Genomic DNA, 18869 nt, shown 5'->3' on the forward strand with positions numbered 1-18869 from the left:
GCCTCTGATATTACCACACAAACGTGTTTAGTGGGGCGGGGCGGGGGTGGGAGCATCAATTTTAATCAGAACAAGGACAAGGAAACAAATAAATGGAAACAATTTGATACTGTCTTTGAAATATTATTTGGGCGATAAATCTGTTAAATAGGTAAACATCTTACTCTACATTTCCACTATATTCTAAAGATAAGAAACAGTAACAACTTGACAACAAGAGAAAATAAAAAATTGTAATGTCATTTATTGATATAAAATGTGCGAACATTTTAAAACGCATTTCATGGAGACAGTTGCCACCCAGAAAACGTTGCTCGCATATATTGACTATTTACAGCAGAACAACCTCTTCCTTGCACACGCCTGATAAAGACATGGTCACCAGCATTCACACTGGTCACAATAAGACTGGAAGAGGGACTCAGTAGCAAACTTTGACTAGTACCGTCTGTGATTGTCCATCCTTTCTTCTCCCCATTTACTACTATTTCTGTTACAGCGTACTGTGCATAGTCTGCAAGAAATGTCCATGTAAAGACATACACTCCCGATACAGGCACGACATATATTCCGTCTTTTTCATTGTATCCATTGCCAATGTCCAGTTCTTCACCGTCGTAATCAATCACTTCATGGTCGTTGTAACAGCGGTTTGAGGTAAGGTAGACATGGAACGCATGTTATAAGCAAATGAAAGACATGGAACGCAACTCGGCCAGTTTGTCCTAACAAGCCTAAATAAAACAACATTATATCAATTCGAAGTTCATACTCGTTAACAATTTAATATGTTTAGCTTTGCTCATTGTCGCGAATTATTTTAATGAAAAATGTCCTATAAAAGTGTACGTGTTTAAATTTGATTACAATACAATCGCCGTCATGCGATTTCAGTATCTAATCCCTTACACAAGGTATGATTTTTCATTGGAAACAATCCGCAAGATGCAAAAACCTAACCTATGTGAGTTTTGTGGTGGCTGATTTCTGCCATTTCGTGTTGTCGTGTCGGCGGGGCGAAAACACGACCACACGAAAACACGGCAAATACCTAATGTGTCGTGTTTTCATGTTTTTGTGTTGTCGTGTCGGCGGGGCGAAAACATGAAAACACGACAAATTTTACACAAAACTCGATGCTTAAAGGGCGCCAACACGACAAATTTGTCTGTCGAGTTTTCATGTTGGCGGGTTTAAATTTGTCGTGTCGGCGCCCTTTATTTGTCGTGTTTTCGCCCCGCTGACACAACACGAAAACTCGACAAATGAGGTATTTGTCGTGTTTTCGTGTTGACGTGTTTTCACCCCATCGACGCGACAACACGAAAACACGACAAATACATTATTTGTCGAGTTTTCGTGTTGTCGTGTTTTCGCCCCGCCGACACGAAAACTCGACAAATTAGGTTTTTGTCCAGTTTTCGTGTTTTCGCCCGCCGACACGACAACACAAAAGCACGAAAACACGACAAATTCTTTTTAGACATTTCTTATGAAATGTAGAGTTATTCTGAAGCCAGTGGCAAAGGGTTTTAGAAGCATTTTTCTTTCTATTCTAACGAACCGCCAATTCAAAATTTATTTATATTCCTTAAAGCTGCATTAGGAGATTTGAGATTATAAAACAGTACAATAATATGTCAGATGTCAGTTATCGTTTTAAGCATACGAAGTGTATGTATTACCGACCCAGTTCCAGAAATATTTCATTGGGGTGCGGGAAGCGGCAACAGTTAAAGAATGAAGGCGGCATCGGCGAACTGAGTGGAGTGATGGGTCAGGGCATTTCTGCTTTTAAGTATTTGAAATACATATATAAAATGTTGGCTTCTGCTGAAAATATTGAGATACGATTAACACCCTCCTGACAGAAGAGTCACAGGGTCTTTCCCTTGTCATTTTTGAAATATAGGTATAAAATGGTGGTCCCTGCTGCATTTTTGTTCCAAAATTTGAGATACGTTAGGGGGTCATGCCCTCCGATTTAGTGGGTCAGAGGGTATCCTCACGGACATTTTCGAAATATAGGTATGAAATGATGACCTCTGTTGTATTTTTGGGTCTAAATTCTGAAAAAAAATCCTTTGCCAAAGTAGTTGGGTTGGGTGAAACTATGACGAGTACAGGTCACTTTGGGTGTTGGAGTTTGGGTTGGGGCTGGGGAATGGCACGGCCATCGGTCCTTGCCCAGGACCCGAGCCTGTACAAATAGAAAAATAATTACGTATATGCGTGGGCCTCAATGAAGATTAACTTATTCACACGAAATACCCAACCCTCGTACCTCAAACTTTGGGCTCAAAAATGCAGCAGTGGCCACCATTTTATACATATTTTTCAAACATTTAAAGGCAGATACGCCCTGATCAACCTAACATGAGGGTTTAACCCTTTCCGTATCTAACCCCATTCGGCTCGCCGATGCCGCCTTCATTCTTTACCTGTTGCCGCTCCCCGCACCCCAATGAAATATTTCTGGAACCAGGTCAAGTATACATACATTTCATTTTACTCTGAAAAGAATTTGTCGTGTTCGTGTCGGCGGGGCGAAAACACGACAACACGACAAATACTTAATATGTCGAGTTATAGTGTTTTCGCCCCGACGATACGAAAACGACAAATAAAGTGCGCCGACACGACATATTTATACCCGCCGACACGAAAACTCGACAAATAAATCTGTCGTGTCGGCGCCCTTTAAACGTCGAGTTTTCGCGTTTCGGGTCAAGTTTGTTGTGTTTCCGTGTTTTTGCCCTGCCGAAACGACAACACGAAAACTCGACAAATTAGGTTCTTGTCGAGTTTTCGTGTTGTCTTGCATCACAAAAAAAGTTAAATTACGTTGATGGTACGCAACTGGGCATTTTTTCAAACAAAGACTAATAAAATGTGATTGCGCTGTTCTTCAAAGTTATATACCCGTTTGCTTATTTTGGATGCTTTCAAAAGACAAATAAATATCATAATAATGAAACCACACTTTGTAAGTTTTCTTCCATTAAAACATGACAAATAAAGTGCGCCGACACGACATATTTATACCCGCCAACACGAAAACTCGACAGATAAATCTGTCATGTCGGCGCCCTTTAAACGTCGAGTTTTCGCGTAAAATTTGTCGTGTTTTCGTGTTTTCGCCCTGCCAACACGACAACTCGGCAAATTAGGTTCTTGTCGAGTTTTCGTGTTGTCGTGTCAACACGCTAACACGAAATGGCAGAAATCAGCCACCACAGAATTGTTAAATCTTTGTGGGCAGAAGAGCAAAGAAGATGTTAAGCAATAAATGTGTTTGCAACTGAAACTGTCGACAACTCCTATATATATACATTTTATGACTGTTGTTCGTTCGTCAAATTAAAAACTTAGCACTGCATCACAAGAAAAGCTAAATTACGTTGATGGTATGCAACTGGGCATTTTTTCAAACAAAGATTAATAAAATGTGATTGCGCTGTTCTTCAAAGTTATATACCCGTTTGCTTATTTTGGATGCTTTCAAAAGACAACTTAAATATCATAATAATGAAACCACTCTTTCACATTTTATTTCGAAAAAGAAAGTTCTCTAAAATGTGTCAAAGACAGCCATCCATCATGTTTCAGCAATGCTGTTATAAGCAAATGAAAGACTGTGGCATTTTACTTAATGTACAAGAAGACACAAAATTATAATATCATGCACATCCATGTGCTGATCAAAATGGAAATATAAGATAAAGCGGTTGGCAAGTACAGCTCTATCGAGCAACTTGAGTGTCTCCATAATGACAATCAAAAAACCTACTAATATCATTTAATTTAGTAAAGCATTATTTGAATAGACCGAATGTCGTGTTAGACCTCTTCAAAAAACACCATTACAATTTTTTTATGGTTAAATATATTAAATTATTTGATTCTTTAAAAACTTCCGCCTCGATAGCCTGGTGATAGAGCGCCCGCTTCGAGAGCGGGAATTCGTGGGTTCGATGCACGGCCGCGTCATACCGGTCAAGACGTTAAAAATTGTACCAGTACCTCCCTTGCCTGGCGCTCAGCAAAAGGGAAACTGGCCTCTTCTCTCATACCCTCGTGGTGATGGATTCCATCAGAAATGAGGTGTCGAGAGTGATTAATATAAGTTGTAGAACTTCCTTCACAATCGACCTAAAATAAATTATGTATAAACTTCCCAATCCTAAGTAAAACATCTGAATCGGTACAATATAACAGAAGTTATCCGATAAGCTGTGTACACATAACATTGTCTTACGTTTAGATATTCTTCCAATGAATTCGTTGGATTTCCTCTTCGAAGCCAAACTAATCTTGTCATTCACACGGGATGTTCCTTGTTATCACTTATGAGACTTATGTCTGTCTCATTTTTTGTGTAAGCGAGATCGTTCTTGTGTCCGAGAGTAATAGGTTCCTTTAAATCTTCCGGTTTCGCGGTTTTTGTCAGTCTTAAAACGTTCATTTCCAGATGTGTAACGCGGTTTTTAAGTTCACTGTTTTCATGTTTCAGAGAATCAATTGTTAACCTCTGAATGTCAACAATGCGTTCTAAATTATTCAAACGTTCTTCAACGGAGTCTGCTCTGGCACAGACAAAACAACAAAATACCATGAAAAAAGTAAGCAACATAACTATAAATGGCTGAAGTTACACCGAAATCGGTGTTTTATCTTGTCTTGGCGATTCCTCACTGGCGACTTATGTTCATGTCTTTATTTAGATTTTCTTATCTGAATGATTTTGCTAACTCACTCAGGGAGAGGTATGTTCGAACGTAAGTCATGTCTCAACGATAACATATGACAACCTCTCAACGACAATTGGTTACGGTATCGGTCGATGTAACCTGGTTGAGAAAATTTACATTGATAATAATTCTATTGATTACACATATAAGTTTTCTTCCATTAAACTGTATTCAGATTCTAAAAGTAAACGCACAAATTAATTAAACATAAAAAATTGAAATAGATAGTGAGTAAACAGAAGCAGTAATCTACATTCAAGAACAAAAGAAATTTATGTTATATGTTTTCAGAAGCAATGGATATAGATAATTAATGGTGAATTAAATACAAGGCAAGTTTTTATCTTAAAATACACTGACGAGATAAAGAAACGCCTCATTCAAACTCGGTATACAATTTTTCGTTAACCGTGATTCAAAATTAGAAAAGAACAATTCCATTCGCAAATTAGATGCTTTACAAGAATTTATGGTCAATAAGAAATCATTGCATTGTCGCATTAAGCTTAAATCTTGAATTTTAATACCCCGGTCGGAGAAATTGCATTTGAAAAATCAGTAGCGCGTGTGGCCACCTCTGCTAGCAACCACAGCAGCAAGGCGACGCCTCATAGAGCCGCACCAGTTGCGTAACAGATACCGTGGGATTCTGGCCCACTCCTGGTGCAGCGCTGCTACCAGTTCCCGGACGTTTGCTGGCTGGGGTTGACGTTGGCGTAACCGCCGTCCGAGATAATCCCAAGCGTGTTCAATCGGATTGCAGTCCGGTGAACACGCCGGCCAAGGTAAAACATTAATGTTTCTAGCCTGTAGAAAGTCCCTGGTGACGCGTGCAACGTGAGGTCGCGCGTTGTCGTGCTGATAGACTAATCCTTGACGTTGACGGAATAAAGGGACAACAACATGACGTCATATCTGGTCGATGTAACGCCTGGCTGTGAGATTACCTTGGCAAACGACGAGTTGGGACTTAAACCTATGGTTGATTGCTGCCCACACCATTACTCCACCTCCACCGTAACGATTGTGCTCCAAAACGCAATTGTTTGCGTAGCGTTCATGGCGTCGTCTATAGACACGGATACGTCCGTCGGCGTTCCACAAGTTGAAACGCGACTCGTCACTGAACACTACGTTCTGCCAACGCTGGCCGCGATGGTTGCGGGCCCAAATAAGACGTTTGTGACGGTGGCGTAACGTTAGAATTAGACCGCGGTAGGGCCTACGACAGGTAATTCCGCGTTCTCTGAGTCGATTTCTCACTGTATGTCGACTAATTGGACGTCCACGGTTACCTACAACTATACGTGACGTAGATTGCGCCGTCACAATCTGTCACGTAAATGACGTTGACGTATATAATTATCCTGTCGTATTGACGTTACACGCGGTCTACCTGAACGTGGTCTATCGATAGACGTTCCCGTGTCTCTAACACGTCGAATAAGACGCACAATTGTCGAACGAGAGACGTTAAAACGTCTAGCAACTAGTTCCTGCGTTCGCCCATATTCAAGCATAGCCAAAACCTGAGCCCTCTCTTCAGAATTCAGCCTCGGCATTACGAAAACTAATGTTTTTTTCAGAGAATAGCTAAAAAAATATGGTTGTGTGTCGTATTACACATGTACATGTGCAAAAATCGTTCAATCAAACCACATGGTTTACATGCACGGACTGCACGAGGAAATCATGACCAGGTACATGAAGTGAACAAATGGCTGAATGAAATCGCGCGAGTTTTTGTTCACTGTGTTTGTCGGTCAGAGTACATGTAGATTTACTACATTTCACAACAATTAAAAGCGTTAGGAAAAAAATAACGCCAAATTTCAATGAGGCGTTTCTTTATCTCGTCAGTATATTTTATTTATTTCATAACATGTTCCACGCCCTTACCGATGATGTTACAAACACTTCACGAAGACATGGACAAGCGTTACAAATTCTCATTGAAGAATTGCGGTTAAATATGTTATTTATTTTAAGGTATTGGACGCTTAATAGTAATGTTTAAAAAATGGCATTTGCTTGGTATATTGTTAATGTTGACCATGTTTCGCACTGTGTTGCAAATTTTAAACAACTTTTACCGTGCCGTTTTTCGTAAATTTTGTATAATTTATGGTATTTCATCAAGCTCAAGTAGAGACAAATTTCAATGTGATGGCCACTATCTAAAACGTTTGCAGAGAACTCATTAGAGCATTAATTTTGATAAAAGAAACACCAAACTATTGTTAAACAATTATAAAACACAAAATAAAACAGTAAATATAATTTTTTTCTAGGGTGCTTCAAGTAAACAGATTTAATGAGACAGAATTCTAACTCCAACATTGAAAAATTAAGGTCGAATCCTCTGGGTCTGTTTTGAATTTTCTCACTTCATTCAAAAATAATCTTGGGGCAGAAGTAAAACCTACCTGCATTTCTTCCACAATATGTAATCTAAAGAATTAAGGCAAAATAGAGAACTTTTACCGCATGTAACTCCGTATTTTTAAAGATGTCTAACCCTACCCCTCCTGATTCAGAGGTAAATTCACTATGAACAGCAAGAAATCGCTTATAAAATGAAATATTTCCACTTTTGTACAATAAATCCATAATAATTCTTGAAAGAAGTAAAAACTTACTAGAAAAAAGGAAAATATGGGAAAAAAATGTGATCCCAGTGGAACTTGAACCTTTACAGTCAAAGTAGGTTTATGGTAGGAATTGAATACATTCTCTATTTTGCTTGTGCCCCAAGGTTATTTTTGAATGAAGTGAGCAAAATTCAAAACGGACCCACAGGATTCCACCTTAATTTTTCAATGTTTGAGTTAGAATTCTGTCCCATTAAATCTGTTTACTTGAGGCACCCAATAAAAAAATGTTATTTTGTGTTTTATATAAATAGTTTGATGTTTCTTTTATCAAAATTAATGCTATAATGAATTCTCTGCAAGCGTTTTAGATAGTGGTCATCATATTGAAATTTGTCTCCACTTGAGCTTGAGGAAATACCATAAATTATTCAAAATTTATAAAAAAAAAGCACAAAAAAAAAACAACAACAAAAAACGGCACGGTAAAAGTTGTTTAAAATTTGCAACACAGTGCGAAACATGGTCAACTTTAAGAATATGCCAAGCAAATGCCATTTTTTAAACAATACCATTAGGGGTCCAATACCTTAAGTTATTACGTGCTCACGTATTAGATATTACGTGCACACATATTCATTACGTGTGCACGTGTAAGATATAATGTACCCACTTAGTAACGTTACAACGACTTAGTTATAGGTCATATGGTGACTTCTCAGCTTTTCACGATATGAACAGACGGCCAACGGAGTAAGAACCATCGATTATCTGCGAGCCAACCGGATGACTCGAGGTTTCGAACGCACAGCGGAAAGGAGTTATTGTGATTCGAAGTCAGCGACCTTCACCTTAAAATGCCCCTTTCAATGTTTTAGTAAATTTACATAAGTCCTGTAACAGATGACATAGACCAAACAGTTAGTATGTAGGAAGATCTTTTGGAAGAATATCTAACGCAGCCAAACAACATCTTTTCATAACAAATAAAGGAAAAAATCAAAACCATATATAGGATTTAAGTAAATTCATGCATTTTGTTAAATTACAGCTTTAAAAGAACAAGGAAAGAAACAGTAAAATAGTGTAACGAATTTAGGTAGATCTACATACATTAGTCTATTGCGAAAGTGCATGGAATTTAAGTGAATGTGCAAGTTTTAATTTGTTCCCGAGAAAGGGACGCGGTAAAATGCAAAATTATCAGAAATACAAATAAAATGCTGCGCTTTTCATGACTCAGTTTATGAGGAAACAAAGTACGAAATAAAATGCCAAAGTATCAATGATTAGCCTCATGAATTACGTTTTGAAAAAGAAACGGAACAAAGAATGTAAATCTGCTGTTTGATGGAGCCTATTAAATGCATCAGTTTCGGGATTTTCGATAAGAGATGCAATGAACCATGAAATAATCAAATACATTTATGTAGTTTAAAAAAGGTTTGGGTAGAGAAAGACATGCAGTAATTGAAAAGTGAAATGTTACCAGAGACATGAAAAGGGTATCCACAACTGAAGAAAAGAAATGCAGATAACTGCGGAATTATCAGAGATTCAAGTCATGAAATGAGTTTTCATGACTTGCAGTTTTGAAGAGAAGAAATGAAAAGACAGAAATGCAGTAAACTGAAATATTGTGGGAGATTTCAGTAACTGTACGAGTTAAATAAGTACCACTGCAGCAGGAGCAATGTCAAGTTTCAGATATTCGCACACCTAAATTGTCGTGGTGACATTCCGTACCATACATGTTAGGGGCAGGAAAACCGTATATTAAATTGTTTGCGTTAAATTCCACCTTTTGCTTTGATTAAAAGTGAGGAAATATTGTACATTGAGCGGTATTTGTCATGATTGTCTGCGGTTGTGAAAACAACTTCCGGCACACTTCGTGTGAAACCTAGTTCATTTGAACATGTAATACCAGTATTATAAGAGAGTTCATGCGGACCTAGTATACAAAGTTTACAATTGCATATCCATATAATTTTGTGTGTTTAGAAGTTTAAATGAGTGACCACGACCTCGGACAAATGTAATGCTCAATTCAGCAGCTCTGGGCTACGTTAGTATACAACTAGTTATGATGATGTCAGGTTTGTGTATGTATTAAATACCATGTCAATAATTGTACTCATCTTATTAAAAAAAGAAAGAAGAGAAGGGAAATAAAAGAAAGAAACAAAATATAAATTAAACGGAAATCAATAAATTATAGCGGAGATATGTTTGACGCCTGTTTTCTATGTCTTGGATGAAACTCAGAAATTGACTGAAAATCTTAATCGTAAATGCTTTCAAGATGCAAGAAAAACGCACCTGTTAGTCCTCAAAATCTAAAAATTATTAGGAAACACGATGGCAATTAAAGAGCGACTGAGTTCACAAACAAAGGAAATAACCGTTCGTTTTTTTTCCAGAGTCACTCACTGTAAAATAGTAGAATTGCCGAAAATAGTCAGGAAGATTTGCAACAGAGACAGTTATATATTATGATATGTATTGTGCATACCAAACGATTTTAAGAGCTGGTTCCATTGGATTAAAAAAACTCTGAAAAATATTGAATTCAGTAGGGAATGCAATCAAATATTTCAAAGCAAAAGAATAAAACTTTATGAATGTTCTTTTTGAAGAGTCATTATGATCAGAAATTACTGCGAAATCATTAATATTCGTGGGGGACTTATTGTCGTGGATTACGTGGTTGAGTCAGTCCACGAAATTTAATCCCAAGGAATAAGAAAAAATCTCATTAATTTTATGTTCAAAAGTTAAAATCCACGAATTCATAATACCACGAAATTGCCGTTTTGACCAAAACCACTAAGTTCCATGCCCACAATATTAAATGATTTCACAGTAATTTACTTCCTGATAACACGAGTCTAAGACAGAATTGAATGTATTAACCTTAAATACATGAATTATGCCACTAACTTATCTGTGTTTAACGTCGCACCGACACAATTTTAGGTCATATGGCGACTTTCTGTCTGTTCGTGTTTAACGTCTTTTTCAACATTTTTTCAGTCATATGAACGACGGTGTCTAGTTGTGGCAGTGAGCACAATGCCCAAGTTTAAAGTGCTGCCTCACTGGAATAGATTTCTATTACGCCGTAGACACATGACATGATACCTCACCCAGTCACATCATAATGACATCGGACTGACCAGTGCTAGTACTATCCTCTTAATGCTGAGCGCCAAGCAAGAAAGCTATTAGTCACATTTTTTACGTCTTTGTAATGAAGCTGCCAGGGATCGAACACACGACCTCCCGCACTCGAAGCGGACGCTCTACCACTAGGCTACCAAGGCGGTTTGGCGACATTCTAGCTTTGATGTTGGAGGTGCCCCTTCGTGCATTATTGCATCATGGGCGGGCACCAGCGTAGAACCATCGACTTTCCATGAGCCGGCTGTATGTCTTCCTCATATGCAGATTTCAACGCGAACCCACATGTGTGAGTGGCAAGTGAATCGAAGCCAATGACCGTAACCACTCGGCCACGGAGGCCCTAAAATATCTTAAAATGTCTTTTTTTTCTGATATTCAAAGAATACTCTATAGCAGTAGAGGAACAATAGAGCTTATAGTACAAAGTAACGGGTACAATACGAATTGAACGTTAGTTTAGAATACATGATACATTATCTCAAAAATGTGCCAGACTATTTTTGTCTGCGTTTCATTTCCTAATATAACATACATCTTTTCCGACACAATAAAGTTTATGTTCAACCCAAAAAGTTAAAATGAACATAGATATACTTTAATCAAATGTAAAGTCACGGTCTTATCTACGACTAAACGTTCATTTAGATAAGTATGTACAGGCACATCTAGTACATTTATGTACGTATGTTTGAGAAGTAAAATGTCGGACATTAGAAAAGGTAATTTTTGAAAACTCTCTATAGTTCTTAAATACATGTGTTTGATATGTTATTAAATATATCTTTTAATTTTACATTACATCTTAACATCTTTAGACATTTGTGTTGCTTACATATCGTGTCTTTGTTACCATTAAATACGCTTACTTACAGATTCAGCCAGCGTTGACATTTATCTACATGTTTTATGCATGAAAAAAATTACTCGTGGTGTTGAATCTACTGACAGTTCTTAGGCGGTGCTTATCTTGGTGCTTTAACTTCTTTACTACTAATGTCACCCCATGTACAAATCTCTTCTTAAAAGCATCTCCTTTAGAACATCTCCTCGTTAACAACATCATGTAACAATATCTCATCCTCACCAACATCACCTTTTTATCAATATCTTATCAATAACAACAGCCTCTCCTTCAGAGCATCTGTACATCTATCTGTGACATCAAGTCTTTACCAACACCAAGTCCATAAGAAGCATCATCTCCTTAATAACTTCTCTTCCTTAAATGCATCGCCTCCTTAACAACATCTCCTTAAGAGCATTTCCTTCTTAACAATATCACCTCCATAACATTAAGCCATCCTTGATAACATCTCGTCCTAAATAAGATCTCCTGCTTTCCTTAACGGCACCTCCACCATAAAAAAATCTGCTCAATAACAACACTTCCTCATTAAGAGCATTTCTATCTTAAAGTTTACAAAATTTCTTCCTTAAGAGCATCACCTCCTTAGCAACGTCGCCTCTTTAGCGACATGACTTAATTTTCAACATCCCCACCATAATAACATCTTATCCTTGACAACATTTCCTCCTTTACAACATCCCCACCTCATCAATAGAATTATCTCCTTCCCAACATCACCTCCTAAAGGTCTTCACCTTAGTTACATGTCGTTTGTGTAAATCGAACATCTGACATAACAGCCGGAGTGACTGCGGGAGTAATTCACCGTCTAAAAGCGTAACAAATTTCTGCTCCTATTCATAGTTTTATCTAGATATTTCTCAGGGAAAAGAACGTTACTTGCAAAAACACAAAAGGTGTTACGTTTCCTGGAATTACAGTTTCAGCTTGTTTGAATTTCATATTCAGGTTTGATTGACAGGCTTCAAAATGGAGGCACGGTTATTGTTGCTGAGGGATATATTTTTGAATTTGAAAGAAGAGGATATTTGCAGGCCGGCGCCTTCGTACCGGAAGTGACGCTTGAACATCCGGATTTGGTGAGACAATTATACGAGGAATTTGTGCACGCAGGAAGTGACGTGGTTTTAGCTTTCACAGTACGTATATCAGTACACACTTATTTAATCGCAATGGCTTGCTCGTCAATAGTCAAAACATTTTGCCCTTAGTCCGAGAAAGTGTTTAATAAAATGACATCAGAAGTATAATCTGTAGTTGTTTGTCTTACGCGTTGACTTTAGCAACCCTGTGTTGAGCTACAAACTGTCAGATAGCATAAACACTGGCCGCGACTTTATGAAAGGACTAATTAATAATTTAGTCTTTAGGCCCGTACACACTAAGTACTAAAGCAAACTTAAGTGTTTTACTTTTAAGACACATATCCAGCAAAGTTTAACATTTGTTATGATTGTTTTTACGAATAACTATATCATTAAAACCATCTTTTCTTTAAGAAACGTTTTCTTGTCAAATTAAATGTGATTAGGAGAGCATTACAACTTTAAACGTTAAAAGAAATCTTGATATGTTTTATATTTTTACTTGCAGTATTACGCACATCGTGAAAAGCTGCGTCTTGTTGGGAGGGAAAATGATCTAGAAAGAATAAACAGAACGGCTTTGAGGCTAGCACGTGAGGTTGCAGACGAATATGGTTGTCTAATGGCGGGTAATATCTGTAATTCGGCTGTTTATGTAACAGGTGACAAGGAATCGCACATAATAACTGAAGGCATGTTTAAGGTAAGTAGAAATACATTCTTTTTTGATGTTCCTCATTAACTTGTAATATCAATTGTATAAAACAACATTATACACAAATCACTATAAATAGTAACAAAACTGCATAGGACATACTCCTGTACCCTTGTTCAAATTACCGAATGAGGGGATTGTAACCGCTTATTGGACGCGAGGAATGAATGACGTCATGTGATCGTCATTTTATCCAGTTTTCGTAACAATAAAAACGACGATATTTTATATGAATAAGTGATTCAAGAAAGCAAGTAATCGCTATTATGTTGATGTAAACAAATCGTTAAAAGGCAATGGCATTCTTTAGGTGGTTTTAGCACTCTTACGCCTATAACACTAGGGCTAAGTCCTCATGCAATACAGGTTTAGTCTTGCTAATAACCAAGGCCCGCCATTGCTGTTTAGTAAGTGTATAATAATAAATATGTTAAATCAAGAATGCAAAGAAGTGTCTGCCGATCAAATACTTAAAGTTAAAACCATCTTGTTATCTTTAACAAGGAATTTATTGCGAAGCCTTTGTTTTGCCCTCACATGATATGGTATTTACTACATATTAAACCTCTACTGTATATACACATATTTGTAATTTTGTCTACTTACAGGAACAAATTGAACTTGCGGTAGAAATGGGAGCTGACTATATTGTTGGTGAAACCTACTGCGGCTTTGACGAATCCTTATTGGCACTGGAATGTATCAAAAAGTACGGAAAAGGTAAACTTACTTCACAATGTGTTCCTTTTCTTGAAAAAGGTAAAGTAAAAAATATATAATTATTCTTACCTGAAGTAGCTATGGTCAATAAACGATTTAAAGCGTAAGCTGTCTCTAGCTGGTAAAATTACAGATAATATTCACTTTAAATGATTATTCTGTTGTAAGTATGTGTATGCAGGTGCTCATAAGCATCTTTCGTTGGGAAGTTCGGTATCATCGTTATATATATCAACACATTTTGTTGACGAACGATGTTAATATTCTGTTTATTGATTGAAAATAACGTAGTCGCAAAAAAAAAAGAAGAAATAACGAGACTGAATAAAAATTTTTCTATTTCATTATTTGTTACAAACAGATGTTTTAATGTCTATGTTCAGCTGCAGAATATATACAAGCAAAATTGTTTGGCCATATCTACTGAACACTGAGCTACATGAAGACGACAAATTTCTATAAATTTTCTATAACCCTTACCATGCTAGATACGATTGATTTTGCCATTGAGACCAGTGTATGTCATGATCAGCCTGCACTTCCGTGCAGTCTGATCATGATCTGCACTGTTCGCTATTCAGCCTGTAGCATTGGTTAGCACCCCTTTTAACAGTTAATTCTACTGTCCAAATCGGAAGACGGGCACGTTCATTATAGAAACTTAGCAGGGTAAGGGTTAAACAACAAAGTTTTAGAATGACTAAAAACTTATTTCCCTAGGTTTACCAGCGGTAATTACATTGTCTGCTCCCTCAAACGATATCTTGGTTGACGGAGTGACCGTGATTGACGCCTGCAAACAATTAGAAGATGCTGGAGCTGCTGTAGTTGGCTTGAACTGTGCACGTGGCCCAGCCACAATGCTTCCTCTCCTGAGAGAAGTCAGAAAAGCTTGCAAGGTGCAGTTCATTAAAATGTGTTCTTTGACCCATTCGAAATATTTGTAATGCTGGCTCATTTTCATTTTCATGCTAATTGAAGTGATACAAAATGACTATGCATAAATAACTATCATTCAGAGACACACGGATGAATAGTGCATCGGGAGCTCTTGTCATTTACATTATTCGACGTGCATACCCAAGAATCCCCGATTCAGTTGCATATCAGACGATATGTGAACCTAACACAGTTTTGCGCCTGCGCAAGGGTTACGTGCATTTTTTCGCTCCTGAAAAGACTTAAAGCACGGCACACATTATTGTTAATATAATAATATGTACAAAGATATTTCTACCCATCTATGAAAGAATTAACAAACTGTTTTTATTATTTTTATTCTTAAAAAGCATTTCCGTTGCAATAATACTGTACGTTTTATTTTGTTCTATGTAGGGACCAGTTGCAGCACTTCCGGTAGTTTACAGGACAACAACTGAACAGCCGACATTCCATTCGCTGACTATACCAAATACAGGTAAACCTTTCAGACTAAAACTATTTGAAGTCAGTTCCTATCAAAATAAAGTTAACCTATAGAGGCTACTGTCGTTTATTTAACTTTGTCGGTATTAGACTAAAACATTTATAATGCCTGTCTGCAAGGCATCTCTACACAAGATATCCTCAGTTTGTTCTAAAATATTTAAACTTCAACATTAATAATACGAATGTTAGATGTGTATCTAAATATATGTTCGAGTGTTGCTGTTGAGAATCGGCGCGATTTCAGGATATCATACCACAGCAGAGCTGGAATCTAATGCATGTGGATGCAAAGTTTATAAGACTATGTGTTTTTGCCTAATGGTGTATCTTGAATCTGTTATTTCTGTCCGATCGTTCCTATTGTAAATACACGGAGAAGGATAGCACATAAAATGCGATAATTTTCAAATACAACTGGGCGGGTGGAGACATTTGTGACGTAATTCTAATGTGTAGTACCACGTTTACTCTTGAAATGTAGATAATCAAATTAGTACACATATGTATGTAACAGCTTTGCATGTAAACGTTTTAAAGGGCCATGTAAAGGGCATGTATTATATATACGTATAAATTTAGGAGTTTTGATAAGATACAACCTGCTTTTTCCTTTTTTTTTCAGATAAGCGTGCCTTTCCACTCGACTTGTGTGCATGCCAGTGTAGTCGCCAGGATATAGCAAGTTTTGCCTCCGAGTGTTACCAGCTTGGAATCCAGTATGTGGGCCTGTGTTGCGGGAATTCTTCAAACTTGACTCGCATCGTAGCGGAGAAATACGGCCGTACCCCACCCGCTAGCAAGTACTCTCCGGACATGGCGAAGCACTACATGTTTGGAGACAAAACCAAATTTAGAAAGGAGTTCACGGAAGGTCTAAGAGCAAACAAGGGAGGCGACTTTGATTGAGCCGATTTTGTTACTTATTTAAAAAGCCGCCTTATATGTTTATCTTTCGGAAACATGTCGTATAATGAACATAAGTTCTGGATTAGAACTGTTGTATATACATAATTCAGCCGTGCCATGGGAAAACCAACATAGTGGCTTTGCGGCCAGCATGGATCCAGACCAGCCTGCGCATCCGCGCAGTCTGGTCAGGATCCATGCTGTTCGCTTTCAAAGCCTATTGCAATTAGAGAAACTGTGTGCGAACAGCATGGATCCTGAGCAGACTGCGCGGATGCGCAGGCTGGTCTGGATCCATGCTGGTCGCCAAGCCACTATGTTGGTTTTCTCATGGCGTGGCTCATATGATTTATGATTAATACGTTATATCCAGCTTTAATTTATAAAATAATGTACGCTTGTTAATAACTTTAACATTAATCGTATTCAATGCGTTTTTTTTATCATGTATGTAATAAGTTTTCCTGTTTTAGACATTTTTCAGTTAAAGTTGATAGAATAACCCGAACAAGCACGCGTGTATTCTAAAATGTAAACAATTACCTGAGAGTCGGATATTCCCAACAGCAACTACGGCTAGTGACAGAATCACTTTTTTTCATACCATATTCAACAAGTAATAGTGAAACATCAAATCAAACGAAATACTTTTTATAGCACTATTTTTTGGAGCAGCGTATTTAAAAAGAACATACGGGAAATCAACGTCCGTAAAAGTAGTAATTGTAATTTTTTCAAAGAATGTCTTATTATATGAAAGTCGTATTATTATACCTTAGCTTCATCAACTCGGGTGCGAAATACATGATTCCAAGCCATATTTATTATATACCTTCATATGATAGATACAATTTTAAGTATTTCTGTTTTATTCGTGTGTGTCCTTGAAAACTTGAATGGAGACAAGTCCACTGGTAATGCTAAATATCCGCAAACAAATTCAAAAATGCCATGCCATTATCACAAACACACTCAGTCATTTAAGACATTAAGCTTAACTATCAAACTAGAATCAATTAAAACATGAAATATATGCTCTCATAAAAGAACAAAAACCCGAAAATTTTGTGGGTATGGAGTAATGGCGTTCCTCCAAACATCCTATTGCTGGATTTTTCCAAAGTCTTTGGGCTACATATTAGAAGGGATAGATCCGGGTCAAAATATGGTGGTGTCTATATTTCAGTCCGAAAACCTATTACTGAAACTGTACAATCGGAACTACCCACTGACTGTGAAACACTATGGGTGAAACCTGAAAAAGTGTTAACCAGTTTATATACATGTATATATATGTATTCTATCGTCCATGAGAGTCCGACATTTATGGAACTGAACTGTTGAGACTAACTTTAGAAGGTAGTATCCGAATGTTTGGTGAATTTTGGTTATTATTAAGCCTATACTCTATCCAGCAAACCTGGCTGTCCGTATCCTCAAATATATGAACATTTTTTAAATCGTGATGATTTCAATTTGGTCCAAATGGTCTAGGAAAGCAGTAGACTAGATAATACATTTGACCTTTTTTAACATCCAATTATACAATCCCGAGCACCACCCGCAATCTTTCTGACCTCTCAGATCATGAATTGTAAAAAATCAAAGCTTCAGTAGAACAAGAGAGTTTTATTTTGTTGGGTTTAACGTTGCACCGACACAATTATAGGTCATGCATTGATGGAGGAAGACCCAGGTGCCCCTCCGTGCATTATTTAATCACGTGCGGGCACCTGGGTAGAACCACCGACCTTCCGTAAGTCAGCTGGATGGCTTCCTCACATGCCGAATTTAACGCCCCGAGTGAGGCTCGAACCCACATAGATGAGAGGCAAGTGATTTGAAGTCGGCGACCTTGACCACTCGACTACGGATGCCCCTAGAACAAGAGTCAGCAATTAATTTATGATCATGAGTGAGTCGTAATGATGTAATTGGACTCTCTTTGAATTCATATTAAAATTAATTAAACGTATCTGAGGAAAGAAATCTCTGTCCGGAATAAACATGGAAGTTAAAAGACTGGTTAGAAATAGAGACGAATTATTGAGCTGGCTAAACATGCTGGGCATCTAGTACTTAAAAATTAATAAAACAACAGATTCAAGCATCATACAACACTTATTTTGGAAATAATTTTGGGCTTGACGGTTACAATCCTGATCAAAGCTCATTTCCTTCAAAAAGTATCTTCACGTATTAAAATAATAGACAAGACACACAAGGTATTGCTATTAGGCATTTCAGCGGTTAATTGAAATATGGCAACACTGACAAAGCAAATATTCTTAACTGCCAATTTCAAGTTCATTTCACTCCACTAAATCTCCTCAGTCTCGAAAAGTCCTGTCTGCATACTATGAGGGACAAACTTCATCTTGATAGAGAATATGTTCATGTCAGAGATAAAGCTGCAGGTCCTGACATCATCAAACTTACTGTCCGTCAAGAGCTTAACGAGCGCATACGGTTTCCTACTATCACCTATTATTGATAATGTGATATTTAGTTGAATGTCTGTTCAACTTGGTCATTTTTAAGTAATAAAGCTTGGACTTCTGAAGTATATCCTAGCCAATGATATGTCTTCCATTTGTGTTTAAATCATGTTGTCATAAA

The 18869-nt window shown here is 37.4% G+C and overlaps 2 protein-coding genes across 2 annotated transcripts; one reads left to right on the forward strand and one right to left on the reverse strand.

Annotated features, from left to right (window-relative positions):
- Window positions 1–224: 224 nt before the first annotated feature.
- LOC123528072 (complement C1q-like protein 4) lies at window positions 225–4787 on the reverse strand. Its single transcript, XM_045307816.2, has 4 exons — window positions 4757–4787; window positions 4259–4336; window positions 696–734; window positions 225–664 (listed from the first exon to the last, which is right to left on the reverse strand). Exons 1-4 carry the CDS (start codon window positions 4785–4787, stop codon window positions 282–284), a joined length of 531 nt encoding a protein of 176 aa, XP_045163751.2. The 3' UTR covers window positions 225–281.
- Window positions 4788–11126: 6339 nt separating this feature from the next.
- On the forward strand, window positions 11127–18212 carry LOC123527072 (betaine--homocysteine S-methyltransferase 1-like). The gene is made up of 7 exons (XM_045306339.2): window positions 11127–11247; window positions 12345–12535; window positions 12990–13184; window positions 13805–13916; window positions 14637–14815; window positions 15252–15333; window positions 15967–18212. The coding sequence occupies exons 1-7, from the start codon at window positions 11205–11207 to the stop codon at window positions 16248–16250; spliced, it is 1086 nt and encodes a 361-aa protein (XP_045162274.2). The 5' UTR covers window positions 11127–11204; the 3' UTR covers window positions 16251–18212.
- The last annotated feature ends 657 nt before the right edge of the window (window positions 18213–18869 follow it).

Source organism: Mercenaria mercenaria, chromosome 14 (assembly GCF_021730395.1).
Source record: "Mercenaria mercenaria strain notata chromosome 14, MADL_Memer_1, whole genome shotgun sequence".
Lineage (NCBI taxonomy): Eukaryota > Metazoa > Mollusca > Bivalvia > Venerida > Veneridae > Mercenaria > Mercenaria mercenaria.